This window comes from Pimephales promelas, chromosome 12, assembly GCF_988280905.1.
Source record: "Pimephales promelas chromosome 12, fPimPro1.hap1.1, whole genome shotgun sequence".
Classification (NCBI taxonomy): domain Eukaryota; kingdom Metazoa; phylum Chordata; class Actinopteri; order Cypriniformes; family Leuciscidae; genus Pimephales; species Pimephales promelas.
The window spans coordinates 16,317,893-16,333,087 of record NC_142780.1 but is presented as its reverse complement, the minus strand read 5'-3'; the positions used below and the strand labels follow the sequence as shown (position 1 = coordinate 16,333,087).

General features: G+C 37.7%; 1 protein-coding gene across 5 annotated transcripts in view; it reads right to left on the bottom strand.

Moving 5' to 3' along the window:
* The window catches only part of fhod3b (formin homology 2 domain containing 3b), a 188,083-nt gene that overhangs the window by 37,193 nt on the left and 135,695 nt on the right, over nt 1–15,195 (bottom strand). For all 5 annotated transcript variants that reach the window (XM_039674624.2, XM_089117557.1, XM_089117559.1 and 2 more), the window contains 5 exons: nt 7,088–7,182; nt 4,070–4,181; nt 2,123–2,217; nt 1,875–2,018; nt 1,396–1,637 (listed from right to left, as the gene is read on the bottom strand). In XM_039674624.2, the coding sequence (XP_039530558.2) occupies nt 1,396–1,637; nt 1,875–2,018; nt 2,123–2,217; nt 4,070–4,181; nt 7,088–7,182 (688 nt within the window). The remainder of the gene's footprint in view (nt 1–1,395; nt 1,638–1,874; nt 2,019–2,122; nt 2,218–4,069; nt 4,182–7,087; nt 7,183–15,195) is intronic.

Here is a 15,195-nt window from a genome sequence, read left to right as displayed (position 1 = left end):
AACTTTTGAACTTCAGTAAATGAATTAATTATATTATATTTATAATTATATATTATTTCATTTTATGGAATTCATTTTTACTATGTCTAATTTTGTTTTGTTTCTTATCGCGGGCTCTAATTAATCAAATGGGACAGCCGATTCCACACACCGCTGATTAGATTTTCCGGGGCTCTAGTAAGATTTGCTCAGAGACACAGTGACAGAATACCTCCAGACTTTTCAACATTCCACTAACACAGAGCGGCTGAGCTGGCCGTACTCTCACTCTTCCACAGCCTCACGTGAACTTACTGTGTCCCTCCAAACTACTGACTCGCTGGATGAGAGAAAAAAAAAAACATTTGAAGCTTTCTCAATGGCTGATATACAGCTGCGGATATATGTGCGTTCCCCTTTGTCCCTTGAAACATTCATAGGATATGAGTAAGTTGTATGATTATAGTTTACAACTAAATATACAAGGACAAGATTGAGAACCTCATGCTGTGCTACAGCCCTGAGAAGTATCCGTAGCTTGTACCTCCATATTTCAGTAACTTCCTATTTCCCTCTCAGGCCCACAGGTTCCAAACGCCTCCCTCGTGTGTATGTGATTAATATGAACGTCTGTGCACTAGCAAGCACCCTCCATCTCTCCCTCAGAGCATTATTAAATTCTCAATCTTCTTTTGGGGCTTAAAAACTCTTATGTCAAAAGTAACATGATAGAACACCCAATATAAAACTGCTTCCTGTTCTTTAAAAATCAGTACATCCTAAACTGCACATAGTGTTTTATGGCTGAAAGTGAATACATGTGATCAGGTCAAAAAGAGGCTTAGTGTGATTTTCACTTCAAATTTTTCCATAGACCACGCACGACAATAGTAGAAAGTGTCATATCATTGTTTTTACTTTAAAAAATTTATTTTTATAGTGTATTTTTTTTGGTCCTTCAGTAAATATATCTAAACATACAAATAAATGTACTTTGGAGGTATGTGTTGATAATCTAAAAAAAGTTTAAAAAAATAAAATAACCAGTCTAAAACTAAATCAATAATGTAAAAGCAAAACAATAAAAAATAAGTACATAAATATAAACAATGCCAATGGAATTCATTTTAATTGTATGAATATAATAATAGAAAAGAAGCAGTTTCTCAAGTAAATGATGTTAAAGCAATATTTAATCTACTCTATATATTTATAGTGTATAGTAAAACATACACATAATACATTATTGCACCACTCCAAATAAAAATAACTTATTCTGTGTGTTTGTGTGTGTATATATATATATATATATATATATATATACGTATTGTTTTCCAGTTCAAATACCTAAAACTGCAGAAATACAAAATATAATGTTAAAAGTTAACTTCTCGGTCTGTCTTTCTCTCTTCTCACCTTTCACTGATATCGTCAATTCTCTGGCCATTAAAGGGCAGCATGTTGGGTGTGTGGCTGTGGCAGGGGGAAGTTGGAGCAGAAGTGTGGCCTTTCCCATTTTGGAGCGAGTGTCTTCGGCTCCGTCGTCGTTCCAAACCCCGCCTCTCAGGTGTGGCCCCCACGCTGGCTCGACGCCGACTTTTATGTCCAGATGGAGAAGGCTGAGCCTCATCATCGCCATCTTCATGACGAAGGATTGACTATGGATATAAATGACTATTAGACTAACAGCAAATAGAAAATGTTGCATTAAAGCACCACAGCTTAGGATAAATCAAGGTCAACCTAGAGTCAACATTTTTGGCACAAAAAACATGCAGTTTTTGTGTAAAAAAATAATTTATAGTTTCATATCATTCAGTTACACTGGTGTGAATTTCAACCGCTGGATCAATCAGACTTTGTCCAATTGAAAAGCAAACTGAGCGTGTACTAACCTCATAGATGTTGAATTGCTCCACTAGATCCAAGTCTGTGCCCTTCCTGTTGACGTGCCTCTTGGCCACGGCCTCCATGCCCTGCTCCTCCAGACTGTCCACCACATCATAGAAAGAGTCCTGGTCTGGCAGACCAGCTAATGTCTGGAGGAACACCACAGATATGTGAGAATATTTATAAATAACACATGAAACTGAGAGTGTGCGAAAAGAGTCTGAAAACTTTGAAACATATACTGTGCAGGTACCTTGTTGATAAGGGTCATGGCATAAACCAATAGCTCAGTGTCCATTCCATCTTTCTCATCCAGGATTTCCATGGGATTGGACCAGGGCTTACAGCCTGGATACACATAAATAAAAGGGTCATAAACTCTTAGTCAATTTAGACCTATTTATGTTTTCATTTCAAGCATTTCACTTTTTAATGAAGCCCTTTTCTTTGTTATTGACACATTCTTCACAAGTTTTTTTTTTTTTTTACTTTATGCCCACAAAAAAAATAACTAACTAACTAATTAATTAATTCTAATTCAGAAATAGAAGAGATCAGCCCATTCTCACCCCCAAGGCGTCACTTAACTGACGCCTTGGGAAGCATTTGGACATGCTTCAATATCTGACGCTTTAGGCGCCCTTTAGCGTCAGCAAGATGATGCCCTAGGATCGCGTGTACCCTACCCCCACCCCACACCTAAACCTAACCGCGTCCTCTAACTGCGGTAAAAGCGTTTTCCTTTAGCGTCAGTTAGATGACGCCGTAGGATCGCGTCATGTAAGTGACGCTAAAGGGCGCCTAAAACGTCAAATATTGAAGCATGGTCAAAGGTGACGCCTTGGGGTGAGAATGCGTTGAAGAGATGCATTACGGAGCCCCTAAAGGGACATATTGGTGGAAAAAATATGACATGGGAGGAAAAATAAAAAGTCAATGCTTTTGCCCCGAAAAAATTTGCATTCCATTGAAAAAAAACATATGACGTAACATAAAACGTAAAACGTTTGCAAGAGAACGCAAAAAAAATTGACAAATAATGTGTCCCTTTAGGCGGGGTCTTCGTACATTAAAGTCATTGTATGAATGTTTTTTTTTTTTTAATGTTTTCCTGAATAAATTAATATATTCTGACACAAAACTGAATGTCATGTAATTCACCCAAAAAACAATTCTTTATTTGATTGGTAGTTGATTTGAATCCCCAGAATTCAAAGGAACTGTGGATTAGTACCCTTCATGTGGTACTTGAAGTAAATCAGTTTAAATATGGCTGGTTCAGAAGCAAATGAGCAACATTAGTTTGAGGAGAAAATGTATCTTATGTAGATTATTAGCTAAAGACGTTCTGCTTCATCTGCCAGCCTGTCTGTCTCTCACTGGGAGACCAGAGACAGCCTTCTCTCCTCTTATGTAACAGTATTACCGGTAAACCTTTTTTTTTCTTCATCCTAGCAGTCTTATCTTAGTAGCTCTGGTCCTATCAACACCTTTTTTTTCCATGAGCTCAGTCCATTAATCTTGATTTACTCCTGCTGTATTTTGTCACTCTCAAAGCAGAGGTCAATAATATGAGCAATTACCAAAGAGTTGACTCAGCCAACAACAAATTCTGGTTCTCTCAAAGTTTGAACAAATGTTCTTCCAATAGTGTTAATAGAACGTTGTTAAAAGTTATCCGGTCTTTAATATTGTTCTCAAAACGTAAAAAAAAAAAAAAAAAAAAAAAAAAATCATCTTTTTTTCTTGGTGCCGAAACATTTCCTTTATAAGTTCATCTAACATTTTTAAAATGTTACTAGTTTCAGAAAGCTTAGAGAACATTAAAAAACATACCTAATGTTTTTTAATGTTTAAAGAAACATACCTAATGGGAACATTAAAAAAAAAAAAATGTTCTTAGGACAACAGAGAAAGTATGCTAACTGTCAGCTTCACTTGTTGTTTCCTCTCTTCTCCTGTTTTAACCTGAAGGGAACCAAACCTCCCCAGAGGAGTTTCTCCCCATCCTCTCTGTCCCACAAACATTGTAACAGCCAGACTCTGGATATGAGCTCAGCTTGGACTCAAATACAGAGACTGAATAGAGAGTTGAATAGAGCTGAAAATTGATTTCCAGAGACACTCTGACAACTTTCCAAGAGTATTTCACTTTCCATATTGTGTGTGTGTCTTTGTTTGTTTGATGTGTTCACACTACCTTGCTTCGTGTCAACGGTGTTGACAGCCTGGATGAGGAGGGGTGCGTTGGTCTCGGTGTATTCCACAAAAACCAGCAGCAGCTTCAGAGCAGTTTTAACAACCAACCGAAACTGCAAACATGTACACACACACAAAGAAAGAAACACTATTTATCTCTGTACAACAACATACACTCATTTTCCTGAATTGGGTTACATGGAGGATATAGATAACAACATCTGATACATGACTGCAAACTTACAGGAAGATGAGCTACTTTAAATGTCCTGCAAGGACTTTGTGATATGACCCCTGTTTCTTTCTCTCTCTCTCTCTCTGTACCATGTTCCAGAAGACACATCTAAACTCTTTTTTAGATCTAAACTCTAAAATATATGTGTTGCCATTTGTTTTTTCACCTTTGTTTTTAATCGCCATAGTTCTATTGGTTTAACATTGGTATTTATGTTGTTGTTTTTTTTTAAAGTTCTTCATATTTTGTTTAATTTTATCCTGTTTTCCAATGTACTTTCTTGCCTGTGTTCTTTCCAGGGTTCTTTCTCACGTCTCGGTTACAACTGTAACCTTGGTTCCCTGAAAAGGACCCTGCGTTGAGAATGACGTTGTGGGACGTCCGCGTGAAGCAAGTGTGAAATCAGTCCAATGGTGTGACGAGACGTCCTAGGCGGCTGGAGTCACTACCAGGAAACTAAAAGGCCTGCCCAAAGAATGCAACTCTAGCTTCTGATAGGATAAAAAGTTGTTGACAGGCATGCAGGAAGTATGGCAGGGGGGCACAGCGTCTCATTCCTCTTTCAAGGAATCAAGGTTACAGTTGTAACTGAGATGTTCCCTTTCAAGCGAACTTGCACTGCGTAGAGAATGACACTGTAGGAACGTTTATACCCACACTGCCAATTTCACAACTAATTTCACACATGCTTCATGACGCAGTCACGCCAAGCGTTCCCACAGCATCATTCTCGACGCAGCGTGAGTTCCCTTGAAAGGGAAATATACTTAATTTAATATATATATATATATACTCTGAAAACATGCCTTATTATCTTACAAAATTTTGCTTCAGAACTAAATATCATATATTTTTACAGGAAATAAATATTGTAAATATTTAATATTAAATACATATTTAAAAAATAATTTCCTTTGCAAAAATGCATCCTTTCACCATTATAGATTGAGACAATGAGGCATGATATTTTTAGGAAAACAAGGTGAAAGGAGAGAAAAGCCCTGAAATCCAATAGACAAAAGTGAAAAGTAAATAAAACAGAAGTAAAGAAGAGCAAAAAATACAGGATCATGAATGCGATTGTGAGTATGGAGGAAAGTGGAAGAACAGCGGGAGAAACAGATCTGTGTTTAATAATGTTAGAGCTGCTCTTTTAAACCATACAGTGCATTCCACATGAGCCATATAACAGGAAGAGAGAGAGAAGAGGCAATAGGAAATACATTTAAACACTGCTGTATCCAGCACAGAACTGCTCAAACATCTGCTGATTTGGTGATCACAAACATCCATTTCCCATTCAACCTCTACCACATACACACGCAAACAGGTTTATAAGTTTTATGGGGGATTTCCATAGACATAATGATTTTTAAACTGTACAAACTGTATATTCGATTCGTTAACCCACTTCGTATATAAGCTTTTTTCCTCATGGGGACCAAAAAATGTCCCCACAAGGACGAGGATTTCGGATATTGACCGACACACACCTGTCCTATCTTAAATGCTCATTTTTGCCACTAGAGGGCTGGACAGGACCCAGAAAGAAAATCAACCCAGAACACTGTGTGCCGTGCGAATCTGTACCACACTCTGTATGCTGGCACACCTAGAAGTTGCCCTGCTGAGTTAAAGCATGCTTTACAAACATTGGCTCAAATGAACATAAATACAGGGGGAAAACAGGAAAGTCAGTCATGAACACTGCGTGCAAATCTACGGCACCCTCTGAGAAATTGTTCAAGGTGGCACACCTTGCCTTAACTTAAAACATTTGCAAACACTGGCTAAAAAGAACATAAATACAAGAAAACGTACTTTTCGGTCCTTATTGAATTCATTACTTCTGAACAAAATAATAGATCTGGTGGTGGGCTCTCAAAACAAGTGTTTCTGATCTACTTTGAACTACTTTTTTGAAGTTTTCACGACTAGGTTTTAAAACCAAGCATTAAAATGTAAAAATATTACCATGAAGTGCATAGGCCCAGCAATATGGAAAATTATACATCTGACATAGGAGGAATAAATGATTAATGTGTCAAAATTATATTATTTCCATTTAAATTTGATTTGAATTTTATTTATATAATCTATTTTATTAAAGCATGCACCGATATTCTGGCGAGACCAATAAGCCAATAATATTCATGTTCTGACATACCATTTTGTCTAAATAAATGAGAAGTGAAACACTGAAAACCAAAATCAACCGTTTTAAATAAATTTCTTCAACTGTTTTAATCTACAATTGAATTTAGGCGTCAACACATTAATCTACATGAACAACATTTTAATGTGTTCAATTTAACAGTGTTATTAAATTATTGGTGTTTTTACAGATTAACTTTAAGTGAGCATTGATTAGATGATATAAAAAAATATCACCAAATATAAAAAAGGCAAAAAAGCATGCAAAACTAAATATTTAATATTGGCTGACTATATATATTTGTGGTTTGGTTTCACATTTATGTTTTCATGTCTCCTAATTTAAAATTTAGTCATAGTCATGTTTTCTGTTTCATGCCATGTGATCCTGACCAGTCTTACTGTATGTTCTTGCCATGTGAGTTCCTTTAGTTCATGGCTGAGTTTAACTCCACTTTTAGACACACTCACATATCAGGTAAGTGGATTTTTGATGTTGTGTAAATATATCAGTGTAACAAGTCAGCCACTGGAAGAAGAGTTAAATGACCCACTTGAATCACTGCAAATAAACACCATGGAGTTAAATACACACACTCATTTACAATGAAACAGTGAAATTTCCTTTACCTTTGATCCAACCAGCGTGTAAAGCCACTGTACAGTTTCATTGTGTTTGATAAGCCCATTCATTCCATCCACATACAGCATGATTTGTCCAAGAGCTAAAAGAGAGAAAGAGATATATACATAATTCGGTTGCTATGCAGGTTTTAAATTATTTCAGTGCATTGTTACTGTATATGGTTGGCTGAAGTGTTCTGTATTGCTAACTGGTCCAAGTCAAATGAGCCCTAGATATTCTTGTCCTTTGTCTGCTGTATCACTGCTGTGCACATGCAAAAACACACTCAAGCTCTTAACCAGTGGTATGAAGTAATTTTGCTTCACTGTTGCATTTCAAGTGAATATAATTTTCAAATCAATATACATTAATAGCAAAAGCTTTTATCCATATTGCATCCAAGCTATACTGATCTTTTTTATCAGATCATGTGTTCATTGGGAATTGAACCCCTGACTAGTGTCATGATTGAGGCACTGGAACACAATAAATAGTTCACTGCTTTGAAGTCAAGTTAATCAATTACATCTACTGGCATGAAATAAGAACTTTATTCCATATGTGTTAGCATGGGATTTGAACCTGATTAGTATCAGGAGAATGAATTTAACCTCTGGCCCACCTCATCACTGGATTATTCCTCATATGCACAAGTACATTTAGCAACTGCAAGTTCCCAACGTTTTTAGTATATTACTTCAGCAAAATTGTGTGCTTTGAAAATTATTTTCACTTGAAATGCAACAGTGAAGCAAAACTGCTTCATACCACTGGTTACGAGCTTGAGTGTGTTTTTGCACAGCAGTGATACAGCAGAGTGGTCAGTGTTTCCATTGTCTCCTTAGCAACTCAGAGGAGGTCTTCTGGTGAAGGAAGTGTCGTGACAGAACTCGAACTATAAAGAAAACTCTTCACACGCCAATGAACCCTCACATATGTGTCCAAAGTTTCAAGTAATCAGAGTACAAACAGATACAGCCCTCTATATGTGAAGAGCAGGATTTTGTTCTGATCAAAGTGAAGAGTGTCAATGAGATCCATCTGGAGATGTCTGAATACACAATCTTCTGCAAAGAGTTATTGTAACACACACACACACACACATTAACTCACCCGCTCCATTTAACAGGTTAACCGTTCTCAAATAAACAATTGAACTTCACACAAACTTTAAGGACTGTTACACGTTCAATCTTGACACAGAAATATATAAACACACATCTACAAAACCACATTTATAGGTTAATGCAATTCGTTCGCATTGTTGAGTGAGTGTTCTGGAATTTTTCGAGGTAGTGGAGTGTCAATTCAACAATGATTGCGGAAGCGAACTCACCTACGCTTGTTTGGATAGCCTAATTATGCAGGTGAAACTCGAAAAATTACAATATTGTTACAAAAGTTCATTTATTTCAGTAATTCAACTTAAAAGGTGAAACTAATATATTAGACAAGTGAGATATTTTAAGCCTTAATTTGTTATATTTTGATGAGTATGGCTTAAAGCATTGGGAAACCCCACATTCAAAATTAGAATATTACATTAAAAAAAAGATTTTACATGCAGAAATGACAAGTATAATCATGCATATGTCCTTGGTTTGGGGCCCTTTTGCATGAATTTCAGCTATAAATGCAGCTTCAATGTTTTTAAATGTTGCAATTTAATTCATAACCTATAATGCAATATTGGAAATAATATACAAATATTTAATAAATATTGTAAAATGCTTTTAACAATAGATTGTAGATTAAACTTTGTCTAACACACATTTTTAGTTTAAATTAAACATTTTTTAATTTATATATATATATACAGTATATATATATATATATATAAAAATAACAAATTTGTTGTAAATATATACTGTACATGCACATTATACACATTATACACACACACATATATTTTGGGTGCGATTAATCACGAATGTCACTCCATGTAACAATAGCATTCAATCACATTTTATGAGATTTTACTCATAAACCAACTTTATGAGCAACCTTTACTGCAATTCATGCTGACGTCTTCATGTGAGCAGTTCTTTAAAGCGTGTTTAACAACAGTTTACTGATTTTGAGTTGCAATGGTGAATGTTGACTATAAAGGTTAGTTTCCATTTTGTGCACTATTGATGAAGAACAGGGATTAGTTTTGTTAGTTTTAATAACAGAGTGCTAAAAATGCATCTTTGTGAGTACTGACACTGCCCAATGCATCTATTTGATTCTGACCAAAATGATTTTCAATTTACGACATAATTACGATTTCCGAACTTCCATGGAGGGAGAGGCAGCATATGTTCAAGCTGAGAGACTCCGTGGACAGGCAGGAGTCATAACAAACAGACTCGCATGCACACATTGTGCAGTTTAAATATTGCTCTTGAAGCCTGAAATCTCAGCCTGTGTGGCAGTGCAGTGGGGAAAACATTTGAGCAGGCTGATCCACCCAAGCGTAACATGACTTCCATTTGTAGCAGGACACGTAAAGCAGGTCATAACAAGAGCTCAGGGAACTCCATAGGAGGCCACTAAAATCACAGAGCTTCCATTTGACTGGAAAGACTGGAAGAAGAAATAAAACAGAGAGCACTGACAAAGACACAAGCAACAACGGTTGAAGGTCACTGTGACTTTCTGAGCCTTAGTTCAGCTAAAGAAAGGTTCGACAGACAGATAGGGTTATTTTTGTCAACCCAAACACTGATTTGAGCCTTTTCCGTAATTTTTTGGGGTTACTTTTTCAGTGTTTGGGTAGTTTTTGTGTTAGCCAGCTCCTGGGTCAGACGTAACAACCCAACAGTTGAGTTATTTATTTATTCATTCACAGCCATTGAATTGGGGCATGTTTGTTGTATGTATAATATAAGTAAGGTGCTGTAAATCATTTCATTTTATGCAAAGCAACATACAGGATGCGATGTGAGTCACCTAAATTAGTGTTGAATCAGTGTTTGAATCAGTAATGGGCATGTTATGGAGTCATATTTTAGCTTTGAGTGAAACGCAGAACGGTCTGAAGTGAGCAGTTGCCCACAATTCCAGCTCTGGCACGAGAACCAGCACCGCAACGGAGAGAGACTGGTCGATTACACTTTAATTAATTCTAGAAGTTTCATTTCTACTTTGTAAAACAAGTTCCCTTTCAGTCGATAATGTTGGACGTAGTCGATGGTCGACTGAATGGGGATTGCATCAGAGAGCCTATGTTCTTCGAGTACTACTGAACGAGCCAATGTAACTAGCGCGTGTGTTTCACATCACACACTCCATCCCTGTGCACGGGTATAAATTTGTGGATGCACGCACTAGTTGTTTTTCACTTCGGAGCCGTTCGTGTTGATGTATCTAAAGAGTGCTGGTGATTTCAACGAGCGAGTGTGTCGGTGTCCTTTTGGAAAGACTCTCCCAGTGCTGGTGTTTTCTATAGTGCAGTGCAGCGGTGGTTGTGAGCTTTTGAGCTCTCAACTGCTGTTTTAACAATAAGGCAGATTTTTTTGTGTTTGTTTGTTTGACGGCCGGTTGAGGACAAGAAAGTGAGTGCTTCGTTGTTTTTCAGTTCTCTGAATTCAGTGTTGCTGCGGTCATTCAAGTGTGCTCCGGCACTGCTGACGGGTCCCATTTCTGAAAGAGAAACACAGGTGCGTTTGCGTCTTTTTCAAGATGCCATTCCATCCGTGCGTTTCTGGGTGCAGTAGGGCTCTGTCCCCCTCGCACGAGAGTTGTATCACGTGTTTGGGCCTTAAAGCATGCTGAGGCAGCTCTTGTGGACGAGTCATGTTCTCATTACGGGAATATGACCACCTCTGTGCTAAGGTCAAGACTCGCTTTCCGTTGTGAGAATGAAGGGAGAGTCCCCATCCCCAGGCCCTGCTCTAGTGTCCCTTCTGGGTCATCTTCCCAGAAGGGCTCTGGAGTGCCATCTGGGCTGGGTGACCTGAGGATTACAGTGAGGGGTAATCCGCCCGGCAAATCGGAATCGCAGCATCGGATGGGGAGCTGATGACTCGGCTGTTGCCCGAGATGGATCCAGAGAAGACAGCGATGACAAGGCATTCACAACGAGGGCATTTTAATGGAAAATTGTAGCACTCTGGGTTCGGGCAAAAAATTCCGAGGTTGGAGCCCTCCCCCCGGACAGCACGCCAAATACGCATAATCTTTACTCTGTTTAATTGATGTAAATGTGAACTCGTGAAATGCTAATTCTGGCAAACAGACGATCAGGTAGCAACACACACTAACCAAGAAGGTGAATAGACAAGGAGTGACTGAAAAGGAAGAACTTATTTAGGAACACAAACTAGGTGACGAGCAAAATAGCTGAACAGAATTGACTCATAATGAGGTGATCATGATAACTAAGAAATGGCGGGAAAACTGAATGTCCATGATAACTGAAATAGAACAGAACAGACTGACATAAAAAATGGCTTTTATATTAAAAAAAAAATCAACCTATTATACTGGGTTAAATAAACAAACCAATTTATTGGGTAAAATTGGTCTAACAGTTCTATTTGCCCAGCCCTTGTGCTAAAAACAACTCAAATTGGTTTGTTTTTAACCAAGTAGGTTTTTTGAGTGTATGTACAGATCATCATTCAAATACTAAAATCATTTTAGCAAAATGGGGTTCGTCCAGAGATTGACACACTGTCTTCATGCCAGACCGTTGAAAGAAAGATGAGCTCTACTGGACTCACACAATGAGGTTGTTTGATAAATAGCATACCTAAAGTCTGACTGAATGCGTATACATGGACAGAGGCTTAAAAGAGGAGTATAAGCATTCACACGCTCACCAGCATTTGCTTATAAAATTTCAAATCAGCAATAAAACATCAGTAAAACCATAGCATTAAGTTAAACAGACAATGAGTCAGTGACAAAAGGCAGTGTCTAACACATGCCAAGTTCTTAAAAATGGGCTCTTTGTATTAAGGGCAGTTTGTTTTCATATCCCAGACAGCAAACTGACATTGAATCAACGTGGAAACGACGTCTCTCATGACATTGAAACAACGTTGATTTTGCTCATCGAATTAACGTTGAACCAACGTCAGACGCGGCATTCTTCAAAACTAAATGAAAATCGAAAATTGGTTTGCTTTCATAACGTTGAAACAACGCATTGATTTCAAGTTGATTTTCCGTTAGTTTTGAAAGAATGACGCGTCTGACGTTGGTTCAACGTTAATTCGATGAGCAAAACAATGTCAGATCAACGTTGTTTCGATGTCATGTTTCCACGTTGATTCAATGTCAGTTTGCTATCTGGGATGTGAGAGTCTTAATCTTTTTTTTTAAGTGGGTAAAAAACAGAAATTGGGGTCATATTGAGCCACTAAATCGACATGAAGAGGGGGAAAACATATATTTGAATACTTTTGTGTTCCCTCACAAAAAGTTTTTGCGATGAAACGCAAATGAACGTGAATGCTCTGTGAGCGAATGTAAAGCAAACTTTTTATATAATAACAAAAATACCAAGGTAATTTAAAAATAAAGCATATGCATCACAGAAAAGGTCTATTCAAGTTAATAGTATAACGGTAACGTATTTAAAATAGATTGTCTTAATTTAAATAAACATCGCCCCAGAAAATGACAAGGTCTTTTAACTGTAAGGCGAGATTTATAGAGTGTTACAATTTCTCCCATTCATTTTTCTACAAAAGGGTCCGTCTGCTCTTCCTCACGCTGCCTCCGTCTCAGTTCATCCAAAGCTAAAAGACTTTTGTTTCGGTCTGGCTTTGACGACGATTGAAAAAGATCATTTATATCTCCTGACCCAGCTGTGACACTAAAACCCATTTAGCAACACTGCTAAACTTTTCTGTTTCCTGGCACCTTTTTCAGCTTGCAGCTCCGGATTGTACCTGAAACGATCCGTTGAAGCTGGAGCAGAGCCTGCAGGACAACGGCTGCCAGATTCCCATAGCAAGAAAAGAGAGAGGGAGACCGAAGGAGAGCAGAGCGGTGACCAGGCTGAACTCTGTCTACTGCGTCTCCACATGGGAGAATGAGGAGTTATGAATGCACCACACGCAGGCCAAGATTCCCAGGTGCAGCCGTCTGGTGTGTGTGGCTGGTTGCTGGAGTGACTCTTCATCTTTTATCGATCAAGGCTAATTACTCAAAGCATGTCAGTGACAACATTCCACGTGTTTTTTTTTGTTTTTTTTTTTTTCTGCTCGCACACAGTTGCAAGACTACCAGAATGACACATGCACATAGTCACGCGTTCACGAGGTGCTGCAATGTCTACAGAGTCCCTTCGGAACAGACACAGACACTTTTCACTCCACATCGAAGCACATCACTGTTTGTAAAGACATGAACGTCCCTGCAGACAGACGGCCAGGGCGTTCGGTGAGAGAGCTGCTGAGAGACAGGTGAGAGATATAATGAGCTGCTCTTCATATGCTTCACGAACCAGAACATTCCAGAAAGCTCCCAACAGGAGGCTTTCAGCACATCGGCTCTGAATGAGAGCACAGGAGATTAAAGCTGCGGGCAATGAGAGCTAAATCGAGCTGGTTCCCCCATCTAATAGATATGTTTGGATAGGATGTTTAAAGTGTGTCATTTCGCCACTGCTATTGTCACCAAACGTAATCATCAAAACATTTTAATAGAAGTCAAATATGTTGCTCGTCTTCTTCTTTTTTTTTTTTTTGACTGACAGCAGCACTTTTGGCATAATGTTGGTTACCATAAAATTCTAATATTACCATAAAACTATAATATTCTTAAAAAGAGCAATCGAAAATCGAAGGTTACGGTGATGAATTTACAATGGAAGTGAATAGGGCCAATGCTCCAGGCAACACTACGGTTCAAAAGTTTTGGGTCAGTCTGATTTTTATTTATTTATTTTCATTTAAAGGTGCTCTATGCATTTTTAGTGCATTTTCTAGTGGCAATGTTTCAGAATGCAACAAGAGCGCTCGTCCTCTTTTGCGTGCTCGATCTCAAGAGCGAGCATTCACTACCGGCCACACAGAGACTTTTAACGCAATGGCGAAAGCATCACACAACATGCTGGAAACTAATGTAAACTCCCACTGCAGGTACAATAATAGCCTACTTCAGCTTGACGTTGAACTAATGCTCTGTGCTCGTACCATGATATTGTTACAATAAACTGCATTTAGCCGACATGTGATGTCATATAGCATAAGCCATTTCACGAACTATTCGTGTATCTTTCACAATCAGCATTGTCAACATAGGTGAATGTACAATATGCTAATGAAAACAGTTAGTAAACTAAACTGAACAATTTCAGTGTAACAGTAAGATCGTAGGAAGAAACATCACTGTACTAAACGTGTCTGGAAATGTGAAACAATATGGTAGTAGTGGGATGAGTGTAAGTTACATCCTAAAGCACCTACACTCAAAAAAAAAAATGATTTTAGCTCTTTGTTCAATTTCATTAATTAAAATGAGCATGTACGACACAATCCTTCAGAAGTGATCTCAACTTAATTTCATTAAATGTAATCAATGTAATCTTTTAAAAATTTGGTTTATCAATTTTTAATTGAGTCAACATGAATATTTTTCGTTCGTCTTAAACGGATGTCACTCAAAAAATGAATGTTGGCCTCTTGTTAAAATAATTAATTAAAATAAGCAAAAGTAACATGATTGTTTAATATTGTCACAACTTAATTTAATTGTGTTCAATCAACCGAATTCATTTGTGTGAAATCTACATGAATCATTGTTGTTGACATCTAACTGGGCAGTGGATCTGTAGTTCCCAGCATGCTTTGCAAGGGACTGCATTAAGAGGGTCAATATATGGAAAAAGTGTTATTTTATGTGTTTTTCAGTAAATGGAAAGATGTTGTTAGTTAATGTTAGTGTTTTATGTTAAGTTATGTTAGAAACTTAGAGTACTTTCTGTAATGTTTTTGAATTTTGTGGTTACCATTATGCAGAAGAGTGGTGACTGTGTTTGGGTCAGTATTGTATTCAGACTCCATATTACACTATAAACCTCCTGCTCAGGCTGTGGGTACTCAGTATGCACTATGCATAAACCTCACTTGCAGTCCTGCACAAGAAATATAATATTACTATGTAAAAAATGGTT